Here is a 16474-nt window from a genome sequence, read left to right as displayed (position 1 = left end):
CTTCATTATGACTAAAGGAATTATGTGCTGCACTGCGAGACAAATGATAACAAAATGCTTCAAGAAAATGTTCACAGGTTGTGCACACAGATCATGTGTACATTTTGCAGAGCATCCAATCAGGTTGAGTGAGATGTTAATGTGGTTCACTCCATTATCAGTTGTGTTGTTTAAGCTGTTTCTTGTATTTTGGTAATCATCTGTGGTTTCCGTATTTAACCATTCTGGGAATTATGCAAACTGACAGACCATAGATTCTATGCACACCAGTAAGAAAATTAATAATCTCCAGGAGGCATCACTGTAGTAATATTGCCTCTATCGTTGACAATGACATCAATTCAGTGAGTAAGACTCCACAGATTTCTTCAGGAATGCCATACATAACTGAAGCAGTAAGCTTTATTTGTGACGGTCTTTTGTTGTGCCTATCTGTGACTCAGCATCTCCGCTATATGGTGAGTAGTGACTGTCCTTTTCATAATATTGTTTCATGTCAGTTTGGATCTTTGTACAACTACTGTTCTTGCACCATGTTAGATGACTGTGAGTGGTGCACCATGCGTTGTAGGAACATTGGACACTTCTCATTGCTACACAAACAAATTGGTCAATTTCAGTCACAGTTTGGTCACGTGCGTGTCCAGACACAGTAGCTCCTATCTGCCATTCTGTTATGCCTACATGTCACTCCACCTTACTTCACGGATGTCATCCAAATGACTAGCACATAAACATTCAACTCCTATTTGAAAATGTTACCATCTGAAATTTGTATTGAAATGTGCGTACCTGTCATTTCAGTCATATCAAAATTGTGATGTTTAAAATTATGTCAAAGACTGAATAGCTAGTTTTGTGCAAGGATAGAACATTTTTTTTTAATGAATTCCATCAAGTTAAAATAAAAGTAAACGCAAAACTAGTTGTGTGCTTAATAAAGACCATCTGATGAAAAATAAAAATAAGTGTAATAACTTGTAAACTAAAATTAAAAAATATTACAGTGCAATTGCTGCAGGAAGAGTACAGTACTATGTCCCCTGGTACCCTCGAAGCACAAGGGCTCATCAATCAAGCTGAGTATCAGAAAGTGGCTGCCCTCACACAGTCTGCATCACCAGATGCTCACAAGAAGATAGCAGGTTAGTAAAAAATTGGCTTTATTAAAAATGTATGTGGAAAATTCCTGTAGGCTACAAAAATGTCACTTTTGTGATCCATATACTCCCACCTCTTTCACCATTCCATATACTTTATACGACAGATATTAATGTACTTAAAGAATAAAGCAAATTGTTGACATATCTGATTTGTCTGTGACTGTAATATTAAAAATTCGGAACAATTAACAGGGTAATATGTGAACATTATTCTTACTGATTTAGCAAACTGTATCCATTGAAATCAAATTATTGCGACTGTGATCAGTTTCTTTGTATTGTTCAGCTTATATTTGTTTCATGTGTCACATTTCATGACAGCCTTCTAATCTAAGTGTGACCCTGTCCAGATTTCTTTGGTCGGGTCAAGGACAAGGCGGGTGATGTGGAGCGCATCCTCAAGGAAAAGGATCGACATGGTACAACTCCCTACTTGTCATTTTTGCTGCATACTGAATGCTTTCAGTAGACTTTTGAGCAGTGTGATAGCTTTGCAGATACATGTTAACAGATAAAAATCTGTGTTGTGTGAATTGATGTTCACTGCATTTCTCTTTTATGACAGTGTTTGGTGTTAATTATACTTTGCTTTTAATATGCTGAAATATCTTAGTGCATGTTGGTATTGTATGTAGTCTTGTAACAAACCTTCCTGCTTGAAACTTTGTCATTGAAATGCTTCAAAAAATGTATTCAGCATCACTCTGGTTTATGTGCCTGTGTTTCGTAAATATAGCATCAGTAGTGCTGTTATCCTCTGGCTTGTTATCTTGTCATAGTTTAGCTATTACTTGTCTGAAACATAGCATTTTGTCTCAGAAAGGCATACTATTTAGAGAGGAATTTACATGGAGTTTGCTCAAACAAATCTGTAGTCAGAGAAACAACTTGCTTGTAATGGGTGCACATGTGCCTGTTTGGCAATTATTTCCACAGTGAGTGGGGCAGAGAGATCTAAATTTACTTTTTGTGTGATTCTTTGTACTACACTTCCAAAGCATCAGGGCAGTGATCTGAGGTTTGAGTTAATCATTACCATGTGCCACTTAATGATGTGTTAATAAATATGATATTCAGTCTTCTGGTTGACTATATGGATTGTATATTGTATACTGCTTCTGAAAGTTGTGCATTTGAACGAATGAGCCAATGTAACTTTTGTGAAATATCAGTGCTTATTATGTTTCAAGAACAGAAATTCCAGCATGGAACTAATTAAAAAGAACGAAGAAGGGCAATTGCTCACCTATAAGTGATTGCTGTGTGGCAACAGATCAGCCTTAGAGTTACCCCCCACCCCACCCCACCCTCCCTCTTTTTTTTTTTTACCCCCCCCCCCTCACACACACACACACACACACACACACACACACACACACACACACACACACACACAGAGAGAGAGAGAGAGAGAGAGAGAGAGAGAGAGAGAGAGAGGAGGTGGGGGTGAATATGTGCTTAAACTGGAAACATAGTGATAGTTTGAAAGCTAGTATATTCTTTGTATTGGTGTGTGCATCTAGCAGAGTCCCGGTAATCTGAACGCTCGGTTAATCCGAACATGAAAAATGTTAATCTAAGTATGGAAAACTGTGCAATAAACTTCTGTACATACACACTATTTTAATTTACACAGTACAGTAAACACATATTAGAAAAATTGGCAAGAAAATATTAGGTTTAAACAATGCATAACAATGAAAGAAAAGCTGTCAAACTTACTAAAAAAACAGTGTACATTTTATCCCTACTTTTTAGATGACAAAAACTCAGTTGTTTTTTGGTGTAATGAAGACAGTCTGTTAGGACGCATAGTTTTGCCATCGTCTCACAAACATCAAAGCAGCAGGTGTTGCAGTGGGCTGTTGCTCCAAATAACATAGCGTGAGGTCAAGAGCTTCTGCTGCATCACTGTGTGGCACCAGCTTTCCTTTGTCGCTTCCAGGCTCATTGTCACTTGTGTCACAGCATTCCACTTCTTCCTGGTCTTGAGTCGCAGCAGCAACTAAATCAGCATCAGTAAGGTTCACCACACATGCCCCATCCACTGCCATACACTCATCTACTTCTCCTTCACTAACTTCTTCACGTCCAGGGATTGTCTGTATCATTTGTAGTAGATTTTCCTCTTCATTTTCAACTAGGTTGTCCTGAAATTCAAGAGATGTCCAAAGTTTTTTCCACGATTTTCTCAGAGTATTTTCTGAAATATTCTGTCATGCCTCAGCGGACACTATAAACAACATCCTTCACATTGGTCTTTTTTATTTTGTCCACTAAAGTAATGCTATCATCTAGGATCAGCATTCTTAATAATTGTTTTCTGTAAATCAGTTTTATTGTTTGCAGTATGCCCTGGTCCATCGGCTGTCGAAGTGGTGTAACATCCGGCAGCAAAAACTTCGCCACAGTTTATCCATCACATAGTTCCTCAGTGCTGGGGTGAGATGGCGCGTTATCAATCGAAAGGACTGCATGGGGAGACAAATGATTTTCCTCCATGAAACCATTCTTTGAACAGCTTACCATCCATCCGTGCCTTTTTCTGGTTGCGATAATATACAAGCAGGGACTTAATGTTGAAGTTTTTAGAAGCTCTGGGCCCAGCAGATTTGCTGATCAGCATTAAAGGCAGCTTGTGATTACCAGCAGTGTTGCTGCATGCTAATAAAGTCACATGATCTTTGCACATTTTAAAACTAGGAGCATGGACTTCTGGTTTTGATGCCAGGCTTTTTGTTATCACTGCCCTAAAATTAAGGCCAGTCTCATCAGCGTTATAAATTTGTTGAGAAGAATACTTTCCCTCTCTTATCATTTTTTCAAACTCACCCAAGTATTCCTTCGCTGCATCACGGTCAGAAGAAAGCTTCTCTCCAGTAATTGGTAGCTGACAGATTCCATGGCGTTTTTTTAAATCTATCCAAGCAACCCGTACTCACACTAAAAGTCTCATCACCATTCATTAACTTGTTTGGGTAAACAGCCTTCTCCTGAACCAGTGCTCCACTCAAAGGAGTTCCCCTTTCTCTTTCTTGTGTAAACCGAAGGAAAAGAGCTTTGTCCACTTTATCGTACTGGGACTGTTTCGAAGTCTGCTGAATTTCGAGTGTTTTTCCCGAAGATGTTTCACAGGACTGTTCAAGCTTCACCCAGTTCTTCTTCCAATGAAAAGTGGTTGCTTTACCAACACCCAGTCCCGTTGCCAGTTTAGATACATTCTCACCATTGTCTATCTGATTCAAAGCATTCAGTTTTTCTTTGAGAGTTAACATTGTATGTTTCCATTTACTCACGATGAAAATATGTACACCACTACACCTGAATGAATACAATACAACTGTTACACATGCCAGCGATCGATAACTAACATAACCAAGTGCTTTGCAAGCCAGTTGGCAGTGCACTGACCTCAGACACTACAAAGGTCTCAACAATGCACAACAACAAGTGCAGGGAGTGAGAGCGAGCCATTGTTCCCACACTTGTTCCCATTTGTTACCATGGTGTACCTACTTATCTGCTTGGTATACTTCATTCTAGAAACACGTCACCATAATTCCGGCTAATCCGAACAAATTGGTAATCCGAGCAAGATCCAGTCCCAATTAGTTTAGATTATCGGGACGCTACTGTACTGTGGATCCATGAATCAATTGACTTCAGATGAGTGGCTGTCTATCCACATTTTTGTTAATTGCTACCGTGCTGAATTTTCATTGCATCTTTTATTTACTGACAAAATGTGTGTGATGTGTTTATGTGCCTATTGATGAGTCAATGTATCATGGGCCGTCTCTACTATGCTGCAAAAGGACACTGTTACGGTGTGGCTAATGGCTGTGTAGTACTTTGTGTAGCTGGCCATGATGTTTCCTTTGTTGATGCTGCTGAATCTGCGTTGTCTATGTGGCTTCTCGTTGTCTTGGTGATGATTCCCTTGCTGCTCTGGGCCCAAGAAAAGGTGTGGGTTTTTAACTATCACTGGACTAACGAAATCATGATGCAGTATTCCATGATTTGTGTAAAACAAAAACACATATTTATTGCCAGAACTTGAAAATGACTACACTTCACTGCGGCCAAAACTCAAGTGGCTGAAAACCCATTGGTGACCAAAGATCACCGTCATAGCTACACAGAACATACAATTTCAGTATCGATTATTGATCATAACACCTACCCTAGTATCAAGTTAAGCAAATGCTTTTTTCCAGCGCCCCTGCTTCAGCAGATATTCTCTGTATGCTTCATAGTGAAACACCACATGCATTTGTTGTTGCAATCTACACTGGTGGTAACATTTTGTCACTTCTGCCATTATCTTTAAGGTACCAAAGAAATTCATATACCTTGTATATAACACTCTTTGTTTGGCTCTGTGTCTCTTGAGACTGTCATCACTATACTACACTTCCATGTGGTGCACATGTAAGTAAAGGCTGCATAGTGTATAGTAGCAAAGCAAAGCTGTGCCAGCAGCAGTGTGAATAAAGTGCAGTATTGTAAACTCTGTTAATGATAGGTGTCTATTTGATAGCCTTTGCTTCTTATGGTGCTACCTGGATGTCACCCATGGTGGAAATGATGCTGTGATATCAGTGTGAGTTCCAGGTCACAGACCAGACTAGGCCAGAGGCTTTTCATTGACATTTAGAGACGGGGAGAAGACAAGGGGTGAGAAAATTGACCTCCTCCTCCCAGCCACCACTTTCACTGCTTCCTAGTATAGTGAATTAACTATTTATGGTTATAATAGAAGGAAACATTCCACGAAGGAAAAATATATTTAAAAACAAAGACGATGTGACTTACCAAATGAAAGTGCTGGCAGGTCGACAGACACACAAACAAACACAAACATACACACAAAATTCAAGCTTTCGCAACCAACGGTTGCCTCGTCAAGAAAGAGGGAAGGAGAAGGAAAGACAAGACAAAAGGATATGGGTTTTAAGGGAGAGGGTAAGGAGTCATTCCAATCCCGGGAGCGGAAAGACTTACCTTAGGGGGAAAAAAGGACAGGTATACACTCGCACACACACACACACACACACACACATATCCATCCACACATACACAGACACAAGCAGACATTTGTAAAGGCAAAGAGTTTGCCTTTACAAATGTCTGCTTGTGTCTGTGTATGTGTGGATGGATATGTGTGTGTGTGCGAGTGTATACCTGTCCTTTTTCCCCCCTAAGGTAAGTCTTTCCGCTCCCGGGATTGGAATGACTCCTTACCCTCTCCCTTAAAACCCATATCCTTTTGTCTTGTCTTTCCTTCTCCTTCCCTCTTTCCTGACGAGGCAACCGAGGTTGCGAAAGCTTGAATTTTGTGTGTATGTTTGTGTTTGTTTGTGTGTCTGTCGACCTGCCAGCACTTTCATTTGGTAAGTCACATCATCTTTGTTTTTAAATATAGAATTAACTATTTAAATACTTTTGGAAAAAGTGGTTCAGAGAGATCCAGGATGATTTAGAAGGGTTGAATATAACAACGAAACAAATTGAAAACAGAAAAGAAAGGGCTATTCTGAGGAGCACACTCGAGACATGAACAAAAAACATTTAAATGAAGTCAGTACACCATAACTATTGACGAAAGGGCAGCCAGATCAGAAAGAATCTAAAAGTTAAGGAAACAGAAGAGGATAATGAAAAGCCAAATCTCTGCTTGGAATAAGTTAGTGGGTATGGACTGATTTAAGTGTTCCACTATGGACGTAGACTGTATAGAAAATATCCCAGATTATAATCATAGGCTGAAGAAAACTGGAATTTCAACTTATTTGTAGTTATTAGTCTTTCAGATTAAGTTGTTTGTCTGTGACACTTTGTTAACTTCTGCCATTTAGTAATAGCAATACCCTCTTGACTGTGGATAATTTTCTATGCCTGTTGTTTTTAACTCTTACATTATTCTCCATGTTTGTAGTGATAGTTTGTACAAATAACTTATCCCATTGTTTATTTAACTTGGCTTACAGACAAATTTTATTGTCCAGAATGAAATTTTCACTCTGCAGCAGAGTTTGCACTGGTATGAAACTTCCTGACATTAAAACTGTGTGCAGGACCATAACATCAACTCAAGTTCTCTGCCCCACTTTGAGCAAGTGCACTACTGACTGAGCTCCTCAAGCACAACTCACAACCTGTCCTCACAGCTTTACTTCCACCAGTACCTTGTCTTCTACCTTCCAAACTTCACAGAAGCTCTCCGGCAAAACTTGCAAGACTAACACTCCTGGAAGAAAGGATATTGCAAAGACATGGCTCAACCGCAGTCTGGAGGATGTTTCCAGACAGAAATTTTCACACTGCAGTGGAGTGTGCGCTGATATATAACTTACTAGCAGATTAAAACTTTGCGGGACGGAGACTGGAACTCGGGACCTTTGTTTTTTGCAAGCAAGTGCTTCATTCTATAAACATCCTCCAGGCTGTGGCTAATCCATGTCTCTGCAATATCCTTTCTTTCTGTAGTGCTAGTCTTGCATGTTCAACAGGAGAGCTTCTAGGAAGTTTGGAAAGTGAGAAACAAGGTACTGGTAGAAGTAAAGCTGTGAGGACAGGTCATGAATGTTGCTTGGTAGCTCAGTCAGTAGAGCAATTGCCCGTGAAAGGCAAAGGTCCTAACTTCGAGTCATGGTCTGCCGCAGTTTTAAGATACCAAGAAGCTTCAACTTTTATTATGGATTTTGCTGCCCCTTTTTATTTGCTTGTGTTTCCCTGCCACATATTCACAAATTAGTAAAATGGAATTGAAAATAGTATCAGATGAGGATAGGCAGCTATTTACTTGTGGCTGATTGCTGTGTGGTGCTTAAGTACCTCCAGAGCCACAATTGGTTGTCTGTGTAGTAATATGAGAGAGAATGTGTACATGAAGTAGGAAAATGTGTAGTTGCTCACAATCTAGTGAAACTGTCTGCTTTTGCCCATGTCTGTGTGCCTTATGTTAATCAGCAGCTGCTGAATGGCTGCCTCAGAATTGTTTCTCCTCGCATACAATGAATGAAACCAGATGTTCAAAAAGCATCAAATTCTACATTGTCAGTGGTTTACTTTTATCTGTCACTCATCATATTTTGTTTTGAATATTGTGATGCAATTTACTATGTTAACCTATCAGTTTCATACTCTCCAGTCATCCTACAGCATATAGAATTTTTTTTCTGTTGACATTTACGAAAAGTAAAATATGTATACAGTTAATGAAATGTTGCATCAAATGAAACCACAAGTTTACTGTTACCAGTCACCATTTATTTATCTCCATGACGTGTGTGTGTGTGTGTGTGTGTGTGTGTGTGTGTGTGTGTGTGTGTGCGCGTGTGTGCGTGTGAAGATTTTTTGAGGAACTTGTGGCACAGTCTCCAGTGGTCACAGGTTCCTTTCACTAACACATCGCTGATGGAGGTTTAAACCTTTGAAAAGCATCGTGACTGCTAACAGTAAATTTCTTGTTTCATTTGATGTCAATAACAGTCACGGTAAAGCCTAACCTAAAATGTTCACATTTAAAGTTAAATGTTGCATCTGTTTCTGCCACTTAATCTAGCAAAGAAGCCCATAACAGATTTTACAGGTTGCGTAACAGTATTAACCAATTAGAACTAATTATTCTCTTCATATTTGTGTGTGACTTTATCAATAGTACAAGATCACAGCAGCAATACAGTATTACCCCTCTTTTACACTTTTCAGGGGATTGGAGAATTGGTGGTGTAAACTGGAGTAAAATTATAAAGGGGTAGAATCGCTAAGCAACTGCTGATATTGCACTGCCTTCTAATTCTGCTTATCCACTGGAAAGTAGAACGGTACAAGTAGCTGAAATGTTGTGGGATAGCCTTCCTGTGAGCTGATTCTTACGTTTTGCTTATATTTTATGGTATGGGAAATGGAGGTGTCCATAATAGGAATGTTATGTCTTCTTCAGAAGCATTCAAATTTTAATATTAACTCAATATTTACAATTAAAAATCATAGTTGTAACAATTATTGTTTTCTACAAAAGAAGACTAATAGTTTTTTGTTTAGCTCTTTTGTTTGATGTGCCCTTAGTCTGTTTCTTCAATTCATAGAGTGTCTCAAGCATATTTTTCACACTCTTCAACAAAAGAAAAATATTTTTGTAGTGCTTCCACTGCTGCAGCTCCCTGAGAACTGGTGGGCATTAATACACTCTTCTCCTCCTCCTCCTCCTCCTCCATCACTGAGAGAAGATTAGCCGACAGTTTTTCTACAGCAAATTCCTCCATGGTTTTTTCCTCTGCATCTATATCATTGTCATCTACCTACCCCCATACTGATGCCTTGTACCATTAAAGAATCCTGCTTTTTTTAAATTGTTTATTGTATCCTCCTTCACAGCCTTCCATGACTTATCAAGGAAATGCAGTGCTGTCAGCACTGAAATCCTGCTAGATGTGAGATCCATCCCAGAATCTATTGTGGACAAAAGCCTTTGAACGAAGTTCTTCCTATAAAATGACTTAAAGGAGTTTATAATTCTGAGATCTATAGGCTGCAGTTGCATGTGCTGTTAGCTGAGAAAAATTCTAAGTGCACATTTTGTAAGTTCTTGTAAATAAGGTGTGCAGGACTGTGATCAGCAAAAAGAAGTATTTTTCTATTTTGAGTTCCCATTTTCGCATCAAATGCAGCTAGCCGCTTTCTGAAAAGGTGTGAGGTCATCCAGGCTTTTTGGTTGGCATCGTGCGAAGTAGGAAGTAAATGTATATTTATAAAATGATGAGACTTTTTTATTTCCCTATTGAAAAGGGGTGAAGCATCTCACAGCCATCAGCATTAGCTTCCAACATCATTGATAGCCTCAGTGTACATGTTCAACACCATGGCATTTATTGTCTTTGAATGCCAAAGTTTTGTTTGGCAACATATTAAAAAAAAGTCCAGTTTTGTCAGTGTCAAATATGTTTTTGGCATCATATTTTACAATTAAAGCCTGTAATTTTCCATTTCTCAACTGCTGCACAATGTCACTGTCTACATCATTTGATTCATCACAGACGGTTCTATGAGATACATTGTATTTTCTTCAAAACCTGTCTGTATCTTCTTCAAAACCTGTCAGTCCAGTCATTGGAGGCACTGAAATTCTCTCTGTCAATAATGTTGGTCACTTTAAGTGCTTTCTCCCTTAAAAACACCTGTCAACTGCAATACCTGCTGCCCTTAATATCTCAAATCAATGTTTTGTGGTTTCCTCCAAAATCATCATATTTTGAACAGGTCACACACTTTCATTTTTCGGCACTTTGCCTGCTTTCTGTAGCACTAGGTATGATATTTTCTGTTTTTTACAATTGAATTCATAGTTGATACTGAAAGTTGCAATTCACATGCAAGTGCTACTCGTGTTCTGTGGAGGAATCCACTCTCTCCAAAATCCAGTCCTCCTCTTCCACAGTAAATGATTTTCTTTCTTTTCACTCCATTGATCAGAAAGAGCCGATAACAAAACAATAAAAATACCATAACACACAAAGATTAACAAGAAATAAAGAAGATTGTGGCAAATGACTTGGCCTCTCAATTCAGATACAGTAAAAAAGAAAAGGAAACTTAATAAACAAACTAATAAATCACCAATAACTGTAATGCTTCAACAACAAAAACAGTAATCATGAAATGAGAAACTTCACTGGCAAAAATGCTATAGATTCGCTCAACTATCAGCTCGCGCTATGACATCACACAAGAACAGTGTGTGGGATGAAGCAGATTTATGACATCTCCAAACCATAAACTATGCTTCATTTAAAATGTATGACACCTGAGCTTCATTTTTAATATGTATACAAAGTTTATACACTAAGAAGAAACTTGTGTTCCAGTGAAATAGGCCTAAAAATGAGTTTCATTATGTAACAATCATTTATAGTACTGGTAGTATTGTTCCACGTATGTTCAAGATGATATCAGTACACAAAAATAGCATTTGATTAAATTTGCTTGTTAACTATTTGTTCGATATTTCAGCTCAGAGGCTTAGCCTTTCTCAGATTTTGTGAATTATACGCACTTTAAACAGAGCACTCTTAGAGCCTGCATGAAAGTGGAGCTGCCAGGCAGGGTGTAAACGGCAAGAACTACAAAAATTCAGAAATGTAAAATTGAGGTTTCCAACACATTGTCAGTGTACAGAACTTGACAGAATAGGAAAAAATACGGAAGTGGGAGGAAAACATAAAATGCGGAAATGTGAAAGTGGGGTAATGCTGTAGTGTGTGTTGCATATAGTGAACAATATCATGGGGTTCGATTCCCTAAGTAAAATTAGAAGAAACACAAATATTAACATGGGTTTGGAAATGCGATTTTACCAGGCTATGCGCTTGTCGCACATACCCATAGGTTAACTGAAGTAATAGTTCACTACACTTAATATTTGCTACATTTTATGGATAGTTCACATCACCTCACACAAGTGTTTGAACTTCCTATCCTCTGTCTGAATACATGTTTCAGTCTATTGTGTGTAGTGAGATTGTGTCTTGAACATGCATGACAGAGAGCATAGTGTCTCATGTGCTTCCACGACATGTACAAAAATAAATGTTTCATTACTGATAGGTTTTACATGAACTTACTGTATCAGAAGCAAGTTCAAGGATTTTAAGTTGGCATAGTGCTAATGACAAGAAATTAGCATATCACTATATCCCACATATTCGTCATGAGAGAATTCAGCAACTGCATTGATATTAATATACATATTGCTTATTGTTCAGGCCAATCGCACAATTTTTCCTTTCTTTCTTTCTTTCTTTCTTTCTCTTTCTTTCATTTTTTACACCGTGACTAGTTTCACTCTGCCTGTGTCATCTTCATAGCAGTGTAGTTGTGTCCGCAGCCTGCCATGTCTGCATTAGAACTGCACATCAGAATAATGTGATTTTGATCTGTAGTTCTGATACATACACGATGGGTTGCTGATGCAGCTACACAGATCGAAGATGATCCAGGACTCAACTCGTCTTGCTGTTACAGAAAAATGTATAACTGGGACTAAAAAAATAAACAGTATACATTAAGACTGTGATACTGTGGCAGACCCAATAGTCCAGCATGCATCAGAATTTGACTCATATTTATAGTTTGGCACACTTGGCAGTACAGTTGGATGCCTTCCAGAATCATCAGAACAGTTCGGCACGGTGCTTCATCAGTAACGGTTGTATGCCTCACTGAGTGAAGATGGAAGTCAATGAAAATGATGATGAGTCGACAGTGATAAATTTTGCATCCATTAATGAACTGCGTGCACTTTCGGCAGAAGTAGGTGACAAATGGATCAACATAGACAGTGTGCGTGTGGGTGTGCGTGTGGGTGTGCATGTGGGTGTGCGTGTGGGTGTGCATGTGGGTGTGCGTGTGGGTGGGCAGGCGTGCGTGTGTGCGGGCGGGCGTGCGTGTGGGCGGGCGGGCGTGCGTGCGTGCGTGCGTGCGTGCGTGTGCGGGTGGGCGTGGGGGTGGGGGTGGGTGTGGATGTGCGTGTGGGTGTGGGTGTGGATGTGCGTGTGGGTGTGGGTGTGCATTCACTGCTGAGCCTGACATGTCTTAAGATGCACTGGAGAGCATACTCTGAAACGTGCAGGAGAACAGTCACATGTACAATACATCTCTCAATGACAAAACATCCATTTACAGGGTTGCCACAGGTTTGACAAATCAGGGAATATGAGGAATTTCAAACATAGCAGGCAAATATCAGGGAAATTTGAAGAAAACGCTGGAAAAAGATAGTTTGTGTCACAGTAGATGAAATGGTTTGTTTACTGAGGTGTCGTACATCATCGCTGGCTGGGTGCAGCTGAGTACGTGTGCCGCTTCCCTACTCTCTCATTACTACTGTTTGTCCCCTTCCTACCACTCCACTCAGTTTGCAGTCAGTGCTGCCACCACTTCTTGCTGCTAGCCTATTGGCTGTAATTGAGAGACAGGGAGACATGAGAGGTGGTTTGTTGGGATCTGTTTCTCAGAGACTGTAGACACAGTGGCCGGAGACGGCAGCCATGTGCGCACGAGTTGTGTCTGTATGATTGCATGAATGTGTTTGTGCCTCGGATGATGCTGTAGTATATCAAGAGGTTGTAACAATGGAAAATTGTATTGAAATGCAGAAGAATCTGCAACAAATTGATGCATGGTGCAGGGAATGGCAATTGAATCTCAATGTAGGCAAGTGTAATGTGCTGCGAATACATAGAAAGAAAGATCCTTTATCATTTAGCTACAATATAGCAGGTCAGCAACAGGAAGCAGTTAATTCCATAAATTATCTGGGAGTAGGCATTAGGAGTGATTTAAAATGGAATGACCATATAAACACCTCTTGCATAGCCCCCCTCAAACTGCATTTTGCTTCATGTAATTTTTGTTTGTCTGCAAGGCTTTGGCTATGTTTATGTTTGCTGTGAAGTTTCCTTTGCATCCACAGCAGTTTTCTAACTCAGTTGTTGTACCGCGGTGGCTCTTTTCCATCTCTTATGGTCTTGCGTGGCACATACTCATCTAATGCATATTGTACGATGGTTTTGAACTTTGTCCACTGATTCTCAACACTACCCATACCTGAGACAAAACATTTGTGTTGAGCCATCAAGCACTCTGAAATCTACTTTTTGTCACTTTTGTTAAACAGAAAAATCTTCCTACCTTTTTTACTATTTCTATTTACGGCTGAAATCATCAATGCAGTAGCTGCTTTATGATCGCTAATTCCCTTTTCTGCTTTAATAGTGTGGACCCATTTAAATACAAGAGGTATGAAGCATATAGGTTGCCTAACACATTTACTCAACAGATATGCAAAAATTGTAGGGAATTTGGATTTTGTATGCATAAATAATTTGTTTGATGTGAATTTTTAGTATCTTCACACGTGATGCATGATTTAATAGCTTGTTTCTTGTCAAACCTTAAAAATGGTCTGCAATTTTGTATCCTTGTGAACATTTGTAGGTCTGGAAGCATTCGTGGACTCCATATGATTTAGTGTCACTTGTACAGCATCGTAAGATGATAAGAAAGAGGCTGCTCAATGAAATTAATAAAGAATTTAGGAGTAAAGATAACAACTTCCCATATAGTGAAGGAAATGAGTTGTCGACCGGCACATAAACAAGACTGAAAACCTTGCTAGCCTTTGGATGAATCCTCCTCCATGCTACAGCATACATACCTGTGTGTGTGTGTGTGTGTGTGTGTGTGTGTGTGTGTGTGTGTGTGTGTGTGTGTGTCGTGCGGTTACATTGTGCTGGCTAATTGTACTGTGTGGGGAATGTAAGATCTAAAATTCACTGATAAATTGACTATTCATTGTTAATTCCAACAAAAAAGTTGTCATTACAATTTAAACAAAACAGTAAGACTGATCAACTGTAGGTTAAGACTTCAGGTAAACTTTAAATATTGCCTACTGACAAATCCTTTACAATTAACCAAGTTGTCATTTTAAACTGAACGCACACTTAAATAAATTATGTACATTTCCGAGAAGCAATTGCTGCTGTTAGTAGCTATATCATTAAAGAAACTTGATTCACTAGCAGAATGAGATTTATCATTTGAAGTCAGTACCTCATTGTAAATGATCTTATTGATCACACAAAAAGTACATAATGAGTACAGGTTCTTCTCAAGACAAGTTTAGTTAATCCATTTTTAATTTTTAGTTAATTGTGTTACCTGCTATACTATAGAGCCTGATTTTATTTCTTGCATGACATTCTGATGTTTTCCTAAAAGTCATTTTAACTGTTGCTTTAACACTAGGTAAGTAATTAAATGACTAATACTATCTTAAGAAATTTTTCTGATATGTCAATAGTGCCTCACAGCATCAATCACAGTTGTCTTCTTGAAGAATTAAACAGTTGTAGTATGAAAATGTACAAGTCACTAACTTATCTGTTAGGTTAAGTAGGGAATCATGTTAGTTAGCTTACACATTGTGGCAAGGGCACTTCTGCTTGTAGAGACATAAATGAATTTATTCCACAATGCTCATCATTTTTTCACATATTTTATAAGGTCCCACTGAGCTTGTGGACTGTTAGTAACTTCCACTGTGATCTGCATCAACTGAACTTTGTCGATGTGCAGATAGCCCCCAACAGATCCAGATGGGAAATGAAAAGCTAACATGCAACAGGAATATTAAAAAATTAATAGCCCTGACAAATGAGTCCAATGTATGGTCCTTACAAAAACTTATATTTTGAGGGGCCATCTAGCTACAGAAATTAAAGTGTGGTTGAGATTTTTTATAATCAATTACAAACTCATGGGCTTATAATATCACAGGATTAATGCTGGATGATCAGTTCGATTTTACACAGAGTACGCGAAGAAACTTGCCCCCCTTCTTGCAGCAGTGTACCGTAGGTCTCTAGAAGAGCATAGCGTTCCAAATGATTGGAAAAGGGCACAGGTGATCCCCGTTTTCAAGACGGGACATCGAACAGATGTGCAGAACTATAGACCTATCTCTCTAACCTCGATCAGTTGTATAATTTTGGAACACACATTATGTTCGAGTATAATGACTTTTTTGGAGACTAGAAATCTACTCTGTAGGAATCAGCATGGGTTTCACAAAAGACGATCGTGTGAAATCCAGCTCCCGCTATTCGTCCACGAGACTCAGATGGCCATAGACATGGGTTCCCAGGTAGATGCCGTGTTTCTTGACTTCTGCAAGGCTTTTGATACAGTTCCCCACAGTCATTTAATGAACAAAGTAAGAGAATATGGACTATCAGACCAATTGTGTGATTGGATTGAAGAGTTCCTAGATAACAGGACACAGAATGTCATTCTCAATGGAGAGAAGTCTTCCGAAGTAGGAGTGATTTCAGGTGTGCCACAGGGGAGTGTCGTAGGACCATTGCTATTCACAATATACATAAATTACCTTGTGGATAACATCGGAAGTTCACTGAGGCTTTTTGCGGATGATGCTGTAGTATATCGAGAGGTTGTAACAATGGAAAATTGTACTGAAATGCAGGAGGATCTGCAACAAATTGAAGCATGGTGCAGGGAATGGCAATTGTATCTCAATGTAGACAAGTGTAATGTGCTGCGAATACATAGAAAGAAGATCCTTTATCATTTAGCTACAATATAGCAGGTCAGCAACTGGAAGCAGTTAATTCCATAAATTATCTGGGAGTAGGCATTAGGAGTGATTTAAAATGGAATGACCATATAAAATTAATCGTCAGTAAAGCAGATGCCAGACTGAGATTCATTGAAAGAATCCTACAGAA

The 16474-nt window shown here is 39.0% G+C and overlaps 1 protein-coding gene across 4 annotated transcripts in view; it reads left to right on the top strand.

The window, feature by feature from the left end:
* LOC126185052 (WD repeat-containing protein 7) overlaps positions 1-16474 on the top strand; it is a 352004-nt gene that overhangs the window by 191448 nt on the left and 144082 nt on the right. For 2 of the 4 annotated variants that reach the window (XM_049927808.1, XM_049927807.1), the window contains 2 exons: positions 1008-1145; positions 1514-1582. In XM_049927808.1, the coding sequence (XP_049783765.1) occupies positions 1008-1145; positions 1514-1582 (207 nt within the window). The remainder of the gene's footprint in view (positions 1-1007; positions 1146-1513; positions 1583-16474) is intronic. The other 2 variants (XM_049927810.1, XM_049927809.1) reach the window with 1 other exon arrangement.

Source organism: Schistocerca cancellata, chromosome 4, assembly GCF_023864275.1.
Source record: "Schistocerca cancellata isolate TAMUIC-IGC-003103 chromosome 4, iqSchCanc2.1, whole genome shotgun sequence".
In the NCBI taxonomy this organism is placed as follows: Eukaryota; Metazoa; Arthropoda; class Insecta; order Orthoptera; family Acrididae; genus Schistocerca; species Schistocerca cancellata.
This window is presented reverse-complemented; position numbering and strand designations above follow the sequence as displayed.